Raw genomic sequence first — 16,391 nt, 5'->3', positions numbered from 1 at the left:
ACTGAAAGTTAAGTCGTCTACTATTGTTTGGTTTCAAAAAAAATTCCAAAGAACCTAGACGACTTACATTTCAGTCGTCATAGGTTAGTTTTATATTTGACTGGATAATTTCAGAAGTTTGACTTCCCCAGACGACTTACATTTCAGTCGTCTGGCGAAAATTAAAATAATAATATTTTTTTTAAAGTAAACGACGTACAATTAAGTAGTCATAGGTTAGTTTTGCAATTGAAAAAAAAATTTCAAGATTTAATTATACACAGACGACTTATAATTCAGTCGTCCACCAGACGACTTAATTGTAAGTCGTCTAGGATTTGTTTCCGAGATTCTGGTCAAACCTCGTAAATCCTGGACGACTTACATTTCAGTCGTCTCGTGGACGACTGAATTATAAGTCGTCTGTATATAATTAAATCTTGAAGTTTTTTTTTTCAATTGCAAAACTAACCTATGACGACTTAACTTTAAGTCGTCTACTTTTAAAAAAATATTATTATTTTAATTTTCACTAGACGACTGAAACGTAAGTCGTCCAAAAAGTCAAACTTCTGAAATAATCCAGTCAAATGCAAAACTAACCTCTGACGACTGAAATGTAAGTCGTCTAGCTTTTTTGGAGTTTTTTTTTTAACCAAACAATAGTAGACGACTTAACTTTCAGTCGTCCGAAATAACAGATTTCAAAGTCAATTGCAAAAATAACCTCTGCGTTGACCAGACGACATATAGTTTAGTCGTCTAGACAACTTAGATTGAAGTCGTCCGCGTCTTCTCCACTAGTTTTTAAGTCTTCTACGTTAGTTTTTGAATAACTTGTATTTTTAAGAGTGATAAGTAACTTCAAGATATGTAAAACTCATATTTACAAAATATGTTCTCTCCCTTAGTTTTACTAAATTTGACTAAGTTTTTCAATGCAAACTTATAAAAAATATGATATGCTTTGACTAGTTACTATTGTTTGTTTCCATCTCTTACCAACATTCTTGTTTATTAAGATGAGAAAAAGGCCATTGGAGTTTATTATTGCATATGAGAGATCCAAAGATAAGAAAAAGGCTACTGAAGTCTATTATTTCATTGATTTGTAAATGTGTAAACACATTGTTAGCACATTTAATACATCTTGGAAAACATTATTACTGATTTTACAAAAAATTCACAACTAAAAGAGTATACATGCAATTCATAAAACAGATCACAAACAAAACTATTATAGATCATTCATCTACAAAGACAAGCTTGGATTCCACTTGAGTAGACAAGACCAGACAACTTTTAAGAAGTTCAGACGACTTCTAAGAAGTCCAGACGACTTCCAGGAAGTTCAGACGACTTTGCCAGAAGACTTTTAGGAAGTTCAGACGACTTCCAGACGACTTTACAGGAAGTCCAGACGACTTTACAGGAAGTCCAGACGACTTTTAGGAAGTCCAGACGACTTCCAGACGACTTCCAGATGACTTCCAGACGACTAACAAGTAAGTCGTCCCAGAAGTTTTCCAGATCTGAAAAACCTGCATATTAAATCCAGATCTGAAAAACCTGCATATTCAAAAACGTTCAAATGGCTTAAAAACAGAAAAAAATGAGTGGAAGATTATATAAATCTACCTTTACAGAACACACAAAAATACATATCTAAAAATAATAGATCTACCTTTAAATTAGTGGAAGATGAGTACCAAATAATTAAAAACCTGCAAAAAAAAAAATAGATTAGTAACAAAGACATGAGACAAAATTGAAAAATTCATATAAAGTTTGGTGTTTTTAAGTCAAAGAGATTAGAGTGGGTTTGGAGAGTTTTAGTTTGGGAAAAAAGTAAGAACTTTATACAACAAGAAGTTACCAAATGAAGAAAAATCAGACATAAGAACTTACCAAAACGCTCAGAAAAATCCAGACGACTTCCTAGAAGTCCAGACGACTTCCTGGAAGTCCAGACGACTTCCTGGAAGTCCAGACGACTTCCAGGAAGTCCAGACGACTTCCTGGAAGTCCAGACGACATCCAGGAAGTCCAGACGACTTCCTGGAAGTCCAGACGACTTTGTCAGAAGACTTCCAGATGACTTCCAGACGACTTCCAGACGACTAACAGGTAAGTCGTCCCAGAAGTCTTCCAGATCTGAAAAACCTGCACATCAAATCCAGATCTGAAAAACCTGCATATTCAAAAACGTTCAAATGACTTAAAAATAGAGAAAATGAGTGGAAGATTAGATAAATCTACATTTATAGAACACACAAAAATACATATCTAAAATTAATAGATCTACCTCTAAATTAGTGGAAGATGAGTACCATTTGATTAAAAACCTGCAAAAGAGATAGATTAGTAAGAAATACATGAGACAAAACTGAAAAATTCATATAAAGTTTGGTGTTTTCAAGTCAAAGAGATTAGAGAGAGGTTGGAGAGTTTTAGAATGATGAACATTACATTTTTGTTGCAGCCATTTGAGAGGAGGAGAGAGAATGTGTAAATTTTTCTTTATATAGGGAGACAAAAAATCCAATTAGATTAAATATTTTTGACTCAGACGACTTCCTGGACGACTTACATTTCAGTCGTCTGGTGAAGAAATTAAAACAGACGACTTACATGTAAGTCGTCCAGAAGAGTTTAATATTTTTAGCGGGAAATTAAATATTTTTAGCGGGAAACTAAAATAGAAGACTTTCCAGACGACTTACAAGTAAGTCGTCTAGACGACTGAAATATACGTCGTCCGAGTAAATTATTTAACAGACGACTGAAATATAAGTCGTCCACACCCTAAACATAACCCCTAAACTTAATTATCTAATTAAACACTTCATAAAACCAAATCAAACTTGAAAAGTGTTTACTATACACAGAAATAAACACATATAGGTGAAAACTAATTTTTGAAAAAAACATTTTAGTTTTCCAAAATCTAACCCTAACAATACATACAATACTACAACATATGTTTGCCAAACTCCTAAACCAAAGTATTTCATGATTCACTACTTCCACTCATATATCTTCAAAACAAATCAATTTTATCATATCTTAATTTATATCAGTTAAAACTGTTTATAATTACTTGATTTTTATTTTTTACGCATCAAAATATTTTTTTACAAGATTTATAAATTATTTTTAAAATAAACTGGTACCAGACGACTTACACTTCAGTCGTCCAGACGACTTACACTTCAGTCGTCCAGACGACTTCCAACATCTCAGACGACTCAGACGATTTACTGGGGCTATATTCGTAAAAATGGCTTCTGTTTTTTTGTTTGGTCACAAGGGGCTGAGCTGTAATTTCACTAGGCTTTTAGGTTAGTTTTGTATTTGATTCAAGTTTGGGTATAGGTTTGGAATTAAAATCAAGTTGTGGGTTAGTTTTGGCAAAAACCCCTTTAATATATATATCAATATTAAGAATAGACTATATATGTTAATGTCATTTAAATTTAAATATATACCATACAAAATAGAAAAAAAAGTGATTGTTTGGATTAAAGAAAAAAAAGATTAAAGAAATTTATTTATGTGTTCTCACCAATTTAATTGTATATGTAATAATTACTGATTTTTTCATTATTCAATATATATTTATTATTTCATAAATATGTAAGAAAACTTACAATACATATATAAAAATAATATATATAATGTTCATTCTACGCAAGGCGCAGATCTTAACCTAGTTGCTTATTATAATAGAGGTGAAATCGTGAAAACGGTTTCTAATTGTTGGTCTAACCTGATCAGTGTTTAATTGTCTTTCTTTCCTTTTTTAGTCAGGGCCGGCTCAATGATGTCATTGGCCGTTGGGCAAAAAAAATTTACTATTATTTTTCTTTAAAAAATCTGATAGATGTATGTTTTTTTCAAAATACCAAAAGTATTTTTAAAAATAAATCTATGGAAATAAAAAAATACTTTTATATAAAAAAATTTGGACCCCTTTTCTTATTTTTAATATAAAAATACATGTATTTCTTAAAAAAATTGGACCCTTAAAGGAACCAATAGATTCTTTGTCCCTTTCAGTAATGAAGAGTTTTTTCGAATAAAGTTAACCATAAATGAGCTTTGAACATCCAAGATCCCAATGGAATCAAGTACTATATATGCACTGTATGCATAAGACCATGTAGGAGTCTCTCCCTCTCATTCTCTGATATATATTTTCCCTCTAACATTTCATATATAAATTTTGTCAATTCACAATATTCTAATGAATCACAAACAAGACCACCAATTTTTTTAATGCAAATAACAATTTTCAGGTAGCTGAAAAGAAGAAAGGAGGTTGAGTTAAATTCAAACGGAAACATACAATTCATTTGTAGTCTTATTGAAATTTAACACTATATTTTTGTTCTAAGTTGTCTATAGTATTTAATCCAACCTTCTATTCTTCAGCTATCTTCAAACGGCTAGATGCAATAAAAATCTGGTGGTTTGGTTCATCATTCACTAGAATATTGTGGAGCCTCCAAATGTAGTTGAAGAATTACTGGAGAGTAAAGGTACATCAAAGAGTGAGAAGAGGCTCCTAAATGCCATTCTGCAAAGAGTCAAAATCTGGTATGTGACCCTTAGTGATTTGGACGTTCAAATGTTCTTTCTGGTTAAGTTTGTCCAAATAGTATTACTCTTTACTATTGGAAGTGACAAATGAACAATCTCTTGACTTCTTGTAAATTGTGGAATTAGAGTTTTTTTAAGAGGGAGAATGGGAAGATGAAGAAGTTGATGTATATGAGTGGGTGGTTCTTTAAAACGAAGAAGAATTGGAGATAAAAAGAAAAGAATTTGAGGGTATATTGGCTTCAGATATAACATGCAGTACAGACTTTCTTTTTTTTTTTTGGACAACACATGCAGTACAGACTAGATTCTTTTATGAATATGAATATAAACAATAGTTGATAAAAAAATGAATATAAACAATATAGGCATGAGCAACCACTTTTATCTATTTTCAGCCGTATTTCCGAACTTCATTATCAATATCATACCATTTTTATGAAATACGATCAAGATCTCTGACATTGTAAAAGACAATAACAAAGAGGTTAAAGACACAAAAAAATAAAACCATGAAAGGTTTATTTTTCCTACAACACTAACAAGACTGAAAATCTATTGTAGATCAGCCCCTAGTTTTCCAGCAGAGCCAAATCAAATTTACGTTACGTTTTAAATCAGGCAAAGACCAATTGAATTCGAAAATCACCTGGTAAACCCAACCGGACCGGGAAAGTATTTCGGTTTGGTTCAATAGAGGGACGTATTGGAATAAACCGGGGAAGAGCCCTAGTTTCTTTTTTTGTGAATATATTGTTAAATTTATTTAAAAAAAAAACTTTTTTAAAACTGGAAAAGAAAACACCCTTATAGCTGAAAACAGAACAACCCAAAACCTTGGGAGTTTATGCTTGTGAAGCAAACCAGAGCTGCAGAAGCGCTCCGAGTCTTTGATTTCCGGAGATAGACAGACACTTGTTCTTTACTTGACGATCAATGAATTTGACCAGGGAAGCAGTAGGAGTAGGGGTTGAGCCATGACGTCTCTCATTCCTTTTCCGCCAGAGCGAGTGTAGGGAGGTTTGAAAGACAACTCGAAGCAGAAATCGGACCCTGCAGTCCAAAGTGTTGCTTATAAGCAGAGAAAGAATGCTATCCCAGTTTGTACTGAAATGCGTTCCTAGAAGCCCTCTTGTTAAATTAGTCCATACTGCTTCTGTGAACACACACTCGAAAAATAAATGATTAAAGCTTAAAGCACGTTTCTAGTCTCATTTCCAGGAAATCATTAAGCTTAGCGTGAAAATGTCGTCTCATCAACTATCTTTTCGATGATCTCTTCTTCCTCATCCATTTTCTTAGCACCTTCAAGTTTTAATCACAGGTGCGTCTACTTTCGTTTCTTTACTCTATGTTTGCTGCTTATAAACACTAGTCTAGGAGGATGAGTTAGAACTTAGAACTCACTCTTCTTGAATCTATTTCTGGTTTCTTGACACTGAACAATGCATTTGCTTGCAATGATATAACATTGTGATAATTTCTCTTGTGTTTCTCTCCAGTTTTCTGGTTTGTTATCTCTTTTTTTTTTTTTTTTTTGCTTCAGAACTCGAAATGCTTGCTTACCGGCTATGTCAAAACGGGTAAATACATCCAAATGCGTTGCTACTCCGCAAGATAAGATCGGTAACTCTTCTTGTTCTTGGTCTTTTGGAAAACATAGCTCTATATTGTTTTTGCTGTACTGATTTGTTGTTTTGCTAATGGTTTATGTCTTACTTGTTTTTGTTTTGATGTTTGTAGAATAGAAGATAAATGTGTCACGGAATTCAAACATGCCCAAACTTCAAGCTGGTTACCTCTTACCTGTTCCCGGAGTTTGCATCTGTTCCTGTCTTGGTTTACTTCAAATTTGCGATACATGTTTGCAATTTGCTGACAATACTTATGAAGGAATGATTTTTATTCAAATATCTATACTATTTAAAGGGAAAGAGTCTTAAAAAATCTACATATAAAAGTTGTTTAGACTCTTTCATTAGACTACTAATATTTTGGTTTTACTTTAAAATTATACTACCAATATATTACCATATTTTTCTCTAACAATAATTTAATCACTACTTATTATTTATTAGGCCCATATTTTTATACACGTTGATATCAGATCCTAACTACATCTATACTTTATTTGGTAGACCTTATAATACACGAAAATATGAAAATGTTTCTGCTATGTCACATGTTTGCCTAAGGTGTTTGTAAAGGCTTCTCATTGACTATGGACAATGAGAATGCATCCATATATGATGTCAATACTCTTATTCAAATTTGACTTATTCACATAAAAACCATTAGTGTTACATAGCACATCGACTATTATTACTTTCGATACATACCACAAGGTCCACAACTAACTCAAGATTCATTTTGGACTATAAGAATTAAATCAATATTTTGGTTCACTTTGTATTTTAGTAGGCTACATGAATAGATAACTGAACACTGTTTTCATTACTATTTTTATCTCACCATCTTCTTAAGTTTTAAATAAAAACTAACCCCAATACCAAAAATACCTAAACCCTATATAGATTATATGTTAACTCAAAACTATAATTTTTTAAACTTAATAAATCTATATATTGTCAGATTCATGAAATATTATAGGATATATTTAATAGTTCTCACAAATTATTAAATTCTTCCAAATGAATTTTAATTTAAAATAAAAATATATAAATAAATGCAAAAACATATATTTTCGTGACTATTAGCTTTTTTTTACAATTAATCTACCAAATTGATTTTGTATCATGTTGATATGGTTCACGCAAAATATTTTAAAATTTAGACGAGATTTACACAATTATTCTTCTGTCTAGCCACTTACCAAATATATCTATTTACTGTTAATAAATATATCCTACCAACATTAAGAATTTAAATAGTCAAATTTATATCAATCATAAATACTATATATTAGAATAGATTTTGAAGAGATTTTAGGTAAGGAAAATATTCTGAATTGTATCACCCTATTGGTACTCATACATGCATTTTTTACGTAATTAAATTTACTAAAATTATATATATATATATTCCCTTAAAAATTATATACATGGTTGAATTGTTGCCCATATCGCTGATTATATAAGTTTCTTTATTTGACAACACATACTTATATTGTTATACAGTATCTTATAATCTAAAATATGAATATAATTTATTAAAATTTTGTAAAAATTAATGTAATTTCTATATTCTGGTTTTCAACGTGTGTAAACGGTTGTACATAATATATATCATTTGTGATCTATTGTAAAATAATTATACATACATCATAACACATATTCATATATTTTAATATACTTTACTTTTAAAATATAAAATTTCAAAATATTAAAGGTGAAATCATCAATTTTTATTTATTGTTTAAAAATATTGCAAGTCAGAATATTTATAAATAAAATTAATGTATTTTGTTTGATAAAAATAAATTGTTAACTAGCTAAAATAGGTTAAACAAAGAGACTCATAATACGAGTCAAAATTATCCAAAATCCCTAAAATTATAGTTCAATTAAAATAGCAAAATAAATTAAATACACAAATTTAAAAATAAATCATAGGAAATGTTAAAACATATAAATTATTTTTAAAATTATACTTTTTATCGGTTTAACCAATATTGGATAGGGGATTAATGATAGATTTTTACGTTTTCACCGAGTTTTATCATATTTTTATATATAAGGTTTTAACAAAATTCATACCGGATTATATATGAATCACCTGATTTACTTCTGAGACTTGTTTGGGTCACGTATGAAAACACTGCTATAAATATTAAAAATTCTACAAATATATACTATTAGATTAGCTCAAAATCTGCCAAGTAATTTTTTTGTCTCATCAACTTAACAAGTATAAATCTTACAAAATACACACAAAATGCAATGATGACGTTGTAACATAAGAATGTATGTATATATTCTAAAATAAACTGTTTGATAAATTATATAATTTTGTAACTTAATAATATACTTTGAAACATCAAAACCAAAATAATAATTCATATCAAACATTATTATTACTTGAAAAAAAAATCCGCACTTTTGAAGCGCGGGTCAAAATCTAGTAACTCTTTATAAGTTAAGCTATCTTTTTTTTTTTATCAGTTAAGCTATCTTTCTCCTTAATTTTCTTTTAAAATTGCAAGGTAATATCTGAAGATAAGCTATTCTTTAGTCAGGAAAATAAAAGCACACTAGAGATTGACCCGCACACCCGTGCGGGTGTTAATTTTTACTTTCTTATAAATTGATATTTTATTTTTATTTTTATGTTTAGTATTATATATTTTATGTGTCATAATATAATTAATTGCATAAGTACTTTTAGATTTCTATACATCATAATCGAACCTGAATCAAATAGAGTAATATGATTACTTTTGGTTATTTGGTTATTTTTAGTTTAATTTGAATTCAACATACCCGAATTGAATCGGTTAATATTCTTACTGTTCATACAAATATCCGTACAGGCGTCAAATACATTAGTTTTTGGATATTTGTAGGTTTGTATATATTAAGACTGAATTCATCTAGATCCGATTCGAAACACACATGAAAATTTATAATACCGAAATGAAGTTTAGTTCTAAAACTCAAAAAGCATAATAACCCAAAGAAATAACTCGTAGCTGAATAGTTATCCGAATGTCCATGTCTAACCGATACATAAGTAAATAAAAAAAATATTTGTTAACCATTTTGAATTCTTATCACAAATAGAGTGGTTTCATTCAAATATGTCGAATTATTATAGTTAATATGTAAATAATCCTGGCAAAATATTATAGTAAATATAATTAATGAGATAGTTAAAAAGTGAGAAAATGAATATAAAAGATAAAATAAAAAAATTGAAAACAAATAAGTTTTGTTTTTCATGTCACTATTATATATCATATATACGTCATCATATAATTAATCATATTTTATATGTACCATAATATACGTAATCATATAATTAATGTTATTTTATACGTACCATCATATAAAGAATCACATATATTATATTTATAAACTTAATATGAAATATAAAAACCATAATTTAAGTTGGTGTTTTTAATTAAGTTATGTATTGTATTTTTCTTATATATAGTGAAAATATATTTTTTAAATGGTTATTGGAAAATATTTTAGTAAACTTTTTAAAAAAATATATGTATATATATATTTGAATCAATTATTTATATAAATTAATTTTAAATTATTATTTTGATTTGAATTTTGTATAGAAATAATTAAAATTGAGAAAATGAATGTAAAAGATAAAATAAAAATTGAAAACAAATAAATTTTGTTTTGTACTTCTGTAATAAATGATATTAACTTATTTAGTAAATATAATAGATGAAGGGTTAGAATTGATTAACAATGGAATAAAAATCTTTTAAAAAATCAATTAAGATAAGCAAGTATTATTTTGTACTGCTATCCATGTTTCCAAACAATTCTCATTTATACTATTATCCAAGTTTCAAAACAACTCTCAAATGTACTTCAGTTTTAATAATATAGATTGTATTTGTATTAGTGTTTTTTACTCTTTTGATTTTTATTGAAAGGAATATAATCAGTTATTTTTTTTGACTACTTATTTGGAAAGTTTGAATATAAGCTGGAGCGTTTCCTTTTCGAGAATGAATTACAATACTTTTTAATCCAAACGACGAGTTTTCCAAATAGGTTTGGGAGATGAGATTTCTAATTTTCTATGATTTTTTTTTTCCTTTTTTGATTGAATGTTAAATTTATTGAAACTAAAAAATAATTTTGTACAATAGATGTGCCATTGTTTGACTTTAAAATTGAAAGATAACAGATGACAGAGAATTCTATCTGCCACATGACCGAACAACACATGAAGCTGCTGTCCAAGTGCAATTCGGGCACCGAAGAGGCACCGTATAAAAATAAGAAAGAGGCAGCAGCCTATCCGAGTTGTGGACTATCATCGTTGCCAGATGCGGTGGCTCTGAGCTGCTTGGCTCGCGTCTCGAAGTTGGATCACCCAGCCTTATCTATGGTCTCCAAGAGATACCGTTCTCTGATGGTTTCATCTGAGCTCTATGATCTACGATCGTCGTCGATGGGTCGAACCGAAAACTTGCTCTATGTATGCTTAGGCACCCCTCCTGAGCCAACTCCGCGCTGGTTCGTCCACACACCAACGACGAGACTGGTCCAGATCCCCTTGTAAACGGGAAGATTTATGTGGTGGGAGGCTGCGGACACAAGTATTCCTCGGAGTGGGCAGAGGTGTTCGACCCAAAGATGCAAACGTGGGAACCCCTGTCAGTGCCGGAGGATGTGTGTTTTCACATTTTGTTTGACCCGACATTGCATGGTGATGGATGACAAAATTTACGCGGAGAGCCAGTTTAGTGAAACCATCTGCTACTCGCCCGGTAATGATAAGTGGGAACAAGGGAGCCGGGATCTAGCTGGAGGAGTAAAACGGGGTTGGTGTGTGGTAGGTAAACTGTTATACTCTTGTCAAGTCAGCGGGACAGTATTGTGGTGTGAGCCAAAGGATTTGGAAAAGAGCAATCCATTCACGTGGAAGGAGGTGAAAGGTTTGGAGTCTCTGCAAAACCAACTGTCTTCTTCCAGGATGGTCCACCATGTGTGGGGATACAATTCGCCCACCCTTGGTTTCAGCAATGAGTTTGAAGACCAAGTCCCCGGGTTCAAACTGTGCAACTCTGGCCGCAACATTGTGCTCTACTGGGACGTGCTTGTTGGGGGTTTTGAGACTTTGGAGATTTGGTGTGCTGAGATTTCCTTGGAGAGGCGCACCACCGGAGGCGGAGGCGGAGGAGACGATGACATATGGGGTACCGTTCTTTCGTCCAATGTTGTTATGACTCTTGATCCTCTTCTATATCGTTTTAAGGCATTATATTCTCTATCTGTCAAGGTTTGAGAAGTCATTCACAAAATTTTATATCTGTATTTCGTTTAAAGAGAGAGAGTTATTGTTATCTTTGATTCTATAGAAGTTGAGAATGCTGACTGAAAGAAAATGCTTTTGAAGACAACATTGGGTCTTAGATGTTGTTTGTTACCTTGGGCAGCAATTAATAAAATTAGAAAATGACGCAAAAATATCGAGGAGAAACATGAAACGGTAGCATTAGGCCTAGCCGCCTAGGTAGCATATTAATTTTGATCATTCGATTTTTTTTATTAACACTTAGGAGAAATGATGAAACTCTTAAATTGGATGTATAGTTGTTGGAGTATCGACTTCTCTGACTTTGAATCTTCCGATTTATGATGGCCAGAGACAATTTCTACAGCCATCACGAATATTTTTAAACTAATTTGTGAGGAAGGGTGTTCATTATCTCATATACCTGACATCATTTGTCTGTATATATGTCTAAATGTGTTGGCCATTATACATATAGATCTTAAGATACAAAGTAAGAGAATAGAAACTCGAACAACTATGCATCTAATTTATAGGGGTTTCCTCAGTCCTCTTAATTATTAATAAGAAAATCGAATGATTAACATATGCTACGTACCGTTCCATGTTTATGCTCGATAATTTTACATCATTCTTCTCGTTTGTTGTCTCGCCATTAACATCGTAAACACAAATAGCAAATCATCTACAACAAAATCCCAAAAACACACAATATATGTATAGTTTAGACTTGAGTGTCCTACAGAACAAGTGACATATAGTATTCAACGAATCATCTGGAAATGCAAAGAAACATCAACACATGTTTGAATTCAAATTTCACTAGCTATCATATGTTCTAGAATGATTTATGTCCAATTACTCTGAAGTTTCTAATATATATTCTTAATCAATTGCCAACTATAATAAACCGGGGGCGCATACTTCTCTAGTTACTAGTTTGTAAGTTATTTATGTTTAGTGGTAAATCAGTTAACAATATAAATTACAAGTGATTAATTTGGAAATTAAAAACGTTCAACAAGTAACCATGCATGCCAACTACTATATAACTTCGCTTCAATCTTTACTTCTAATCCACAAAACTTAATTACTCATCCAATCTAATCGTCAAAAAAAAAACAAGATGAAAATCTTTAACCCATCTCGAAACCTAATCCTAGCCACAACCATTTTCCTTGTTTTCATTGTTCCCCTAAGAGCCCAAGACAGCCCACAAGACTTTTTGGACGCTCACAACCAAGCACGAGCAGCGGTTGGGGTGGATCCTTTAGCATGGGACGAGACGGTGGCTGCATATGCTCAGGACTACGCAAACCAGCGTAGAGGTGACTGCGCCTTGGAACACTCGAGTGGGCCCTATGGAGAGAACATCGCCTGGAGCAGTGGTGACATGTCAGGTGTTGAAGCAGTTAACATGTGGGTGAACGAGCAGGCTGACTACGATTATGGTTCCAACACATGTGCCTCAGGAAAACAGTGCGGCCACTATACTCAGATTGTGTGGAAAAACTCGGTGAGCTTGGGATGTGCAAAAGTGAGTTGCGACAATGGTCAAACCTTCATCACTTGCAACTATGATCCTCAAGGTAATATTGTAGGCGAGTGGCCTTACTGAAAAGAGTACCCAAGTGTGAATGTTTCAAAAAATAAATGTTATGCATGCATGAATTTATGTTTCTATATATATTGTTCAGTTATACCAATCTTCATCATCAGCTAATAATGATTGGTTTGTCCGGTTCAGGCCTCTTTTGTACCATATATATGTGTGGATTTTTATAATGGAATAAGAAAAATGCAATGCTACGGCTTGCACTTGCTTTGTGTGATATATATGAGAATCTCCCTTTTTTGTATTTATACATATGCGTAGAGCACATAAATTTAGGGTTTATACGGCATAAATTATACATTACAATTTATATTGTTGTATTAATTAGACTACTAGTAATTGGATTAAACTGAAATTTTCTATACAAGACATTGTGTTAGCTTTCACTTTAATATAGTTTGAAGTCATTTTAATCAACGGTTAAAAAATTACGTCAGTTCGTAAGAATCGGTCAAGAAAACCAGCCCTAAGCGAAGGAGGATCATAGCTGCAAATAATGAAAGTTCCACCACTGTTACACCTGACTTTGGCACATCCAACCCACACAGAGTTTCTCCACACAACTTGAGTATAGTGACCACATGCTTTTCCGGAACGACAAGTGTTCGAATTGTAGAAGTAGTCTTTCTTCTCGTTGACCCACAACCTCACTGCGTCAGCTCCAGACAGATCACCAGTGCTTCCTACCAAGTTTTCGCCGTAACGTCCGCCTGAGTGAATGAGACGACAGTCCCCTCGCATTCGCAGAGCATATTGTCGGGCGTATGCCGCCACATCCGCATGCCATCTTATAGGACCCACACCAACAGCAGGACGAGCACGGTTGTGCACATCGAGGTAATCTTGTTGACTCTCTTGGGCTTTCAGAGGAACTGCAAAAGCTAGGACAAGTGCTATAGTCACGAAAACTAGGGTTTGAGAAGAGATCTTCATACTTTTTCTTGGTTGGATATGATTTGTGGGTTCCAAATGAGGATATATATAGTACACTTCACTGTTTACATTGGAGTTATTTTATGGGCAAGTATTAACACTTGCAAAACAGTTTTTGGGAACCGAATACACACTTCTTTGCAGTAATTTTATTTTAATCTGTTTTACAAAGTCAAATAGGCGAAAGGGTCAGAACATAGAGCCGTAAATTAATAACACTGTCCATTTTCTAAATAAATTTAAGACTATTGATTTGACTACACAATTTTAGAAGTATTAAAAATGCAAGACAATTTCTTCAAATCTTACCATATACTTTTGTGTTTCAAAAAAAAAATACCATATAATTTTGTATGTTTTTAAAATTATTATTTAGTAGAAACTCAAAAGTACACAAGCTATACAAATCGTTAGAATTTTATGTTCCTTGATGTATATCTAATAGACTAATACTCTAAGATAACTTCTATGTTTTATGCTTGTTAATTACTTTGACTTTTACCAGGGCAGGTGAAGAGATGGAAATAATGCTTAATTGTTTATTACTCCATCCGTTCCAGATTAGTTATCGTTTTAAAATTCAGCACACACAAATTAAGAAAATATTTAATTTTGTATATTTACTAGATAAAAACATCACTACTAATACACCTAACTATATTTCAACCAATTGAAAAGTGGATAAAATATAAAATCATTAAATTTTGCATTGAAATTATAAAACAACATTTATTTTGTAACAAAAATTTTACTCTACAACGACGAGTAATATGAAACAGAGAGAATATAACGGAGGTGTGTAACTGTGAAAACGGTTTCTAATTAGTAGTCTGACCTGATCGGTGTTTAATTTTCTTTCTTTCCTTTTTAGTTCAAATGGTTTAACAATTTTCCAATGTTTATTAGATTAGTTCGACTAGGCATCAACTTAAACCTAAGAGATATTTTTACTACCATAAACTGAATTTGATTACAAAACATATCAAGACATGCACAAAACAAACATATTTTTCATAACAGAATTAACATAGAAACATAAGGATTTGGTTTTCGCATGATTTCTTAAAACTAATAAAATGTAATGAGAATAAAAACGAAATAGTTACACTACAATGAAGTATAAAATGTTGAGGCTTTGTCAACATTGGCTATTGGCATCACAAGTGAAGAAAAGATTACCGCGGCATGATGGTCAACGGATGTGCAATGGTCTGTGACTTTACCAAATTTTATATTATCTTAATTCCAATAAATAAAATTGTAGTGAAAAAATAAAATAATCAAAACAGTAAATACAACAACAACAAAACTAGTTCTTGACTCGCACATCTGTGCGGTTTTTCTTTCTATAATAAAATATTTTAGTTTATATAACAAAATTTATCGGTAACTTAATGCAATTTAGTGTTATATATTATATAGCTTTATAATACCCATTTTTATGTGGCTTATATATTATTACTATAAATTTTGTATTTTTATAACAAAAATTATTTTGAAAGCATTATTACGTATAGTTTACATATTTTTTCTAAACTTAAAATTTATATGGAAGTAAATTAACTTGGACCTATATAGTTGAGAAGAGAAAATTTGAGATACTGTTTAAACAACAAAAAATGTTTTTCTTTAAACTATAATACATTGTACTTCAAAATAATTTTGTAGTAAAGATGACAATAATTTCATTAAAATAATTTCAAGTAAAGATGAGAAATTACTTGAAATACAATAAGTTGGATAATTTTACTATAAATCTACTAATAATAGCAGTCCCAATTAATTCCAAAGATTGTAAATTCTAATTATGTTGAAAGGTTGTGACTATTGGTAAGTTGTAACCAATCATAAGTATCTTTTTAAAATTGAAAAGTTGTGACTATTCTTATAGATTTAAGAAAAACTATAAATAGGTCACATTCATAAGGTCTTCACTAATTTGTGTGTTTTCATTTTAAAGTTGCATTAGCAATGTGTTTTTTTTTTCATTTTATATAATAATTGCATTAGTTTAAAACAAGGGGTTTTTGCAAAATTGACCTACAACTTAAAGTCAAACACAAAACTAACCTCCCTTTTTTTTTGAAAATTGGTTTTGCCCTATTCACCCCACAAGTTCATATAATTTACGAAAATGCCATCAATTTTTTTTTTCTTTTCGAAAATGACATTTTTACTCTCTCACCCTCATCATCTTCAAGTAATTACAAGATTGCCATTGTCATCAATACCACAACCACCATGAACAACCAATTTGAAGCTCTTAATGCTCCCAAAATCGATTTACCCTTGTTCTTTTTCCATTCTTGTGAAT

At 31.4% G+C, this 16,391-nt stretch overlaps 3 protein-coding genes across 3 annotated transcripts; 2 read left to right on the top strand and 1 right to left on the bottom strand.

Moving 5' to 3' along the window:
* Window positions 1-10,944: 10,944 nt before the first annotated feature.
* On the top strand, window positions 10,945-11,520 carry LOC103862256 (putative F-box/kelch-repeat protein At3g24610). Its single transcript, XM_009139960.2, has one exon. It carries the CDS (start codon window positions 10,945-10,947, stop codon window positions 11,518-11,520), a length of 576 nt encoding a protein of 191 aa, XP_009138208.2.
* A 1,073-nt stretch (window positions 11,521-12,593) lies between these two features.
* Window positions 12,594-13,354, top strand: LOC103862255 (pathogenesis-related protein 1). The gene has a single exon (XM_009139958.2). The coding sequence runs from the start codon at window positions 12,656-12,658 to the stop codon at window positions 13,145-13,147; it is 492 nt and encodes a 163-aa protein (XP_009138206.2). The 5' UTR covers window positions 12,594-12,655; the 3' UTR covers window positions 13,148-13,354.
* Window positions 13,355-13,402: 48 nt separating this feature from the next.
* Window positions 13,403-16,272, bottom strand: LOC103862290 (pathogenesis-related protein 1). The gene has a single exon (XM_033288624.1). It carries the CDS (start codon window positions 14,075-14,077, stop codon window positions 13,565-13,567), a length of 513 nt encoding a protein of 170 aa, XP_033144515.1. The 5' UTR covers window positions 14,078-16,272; the 3' UTR covers window positions 13,403-13,564.
* Window positions 16,273-16,391: the final 119 nt, after the last annotated feature.

This window comes from Brassica rapa, chromosome A03 (assembly GCF_000309985.2).
Source record: "Brassica rapa cultivar Chiifu-401-42 chromosome A03, CAAS_Brap_v3.01, whole genome shotgun sequence".
Lineage (NCBI taxonomy): Eukaryota > Viridiplantae > Streptophyta > Magnoliopsida > Brassicales > Brassicaceae > Brassica > Brassica rapa.
This window is presented reverse-complemented; position numbering and strand designations above follow the sequence as displayed.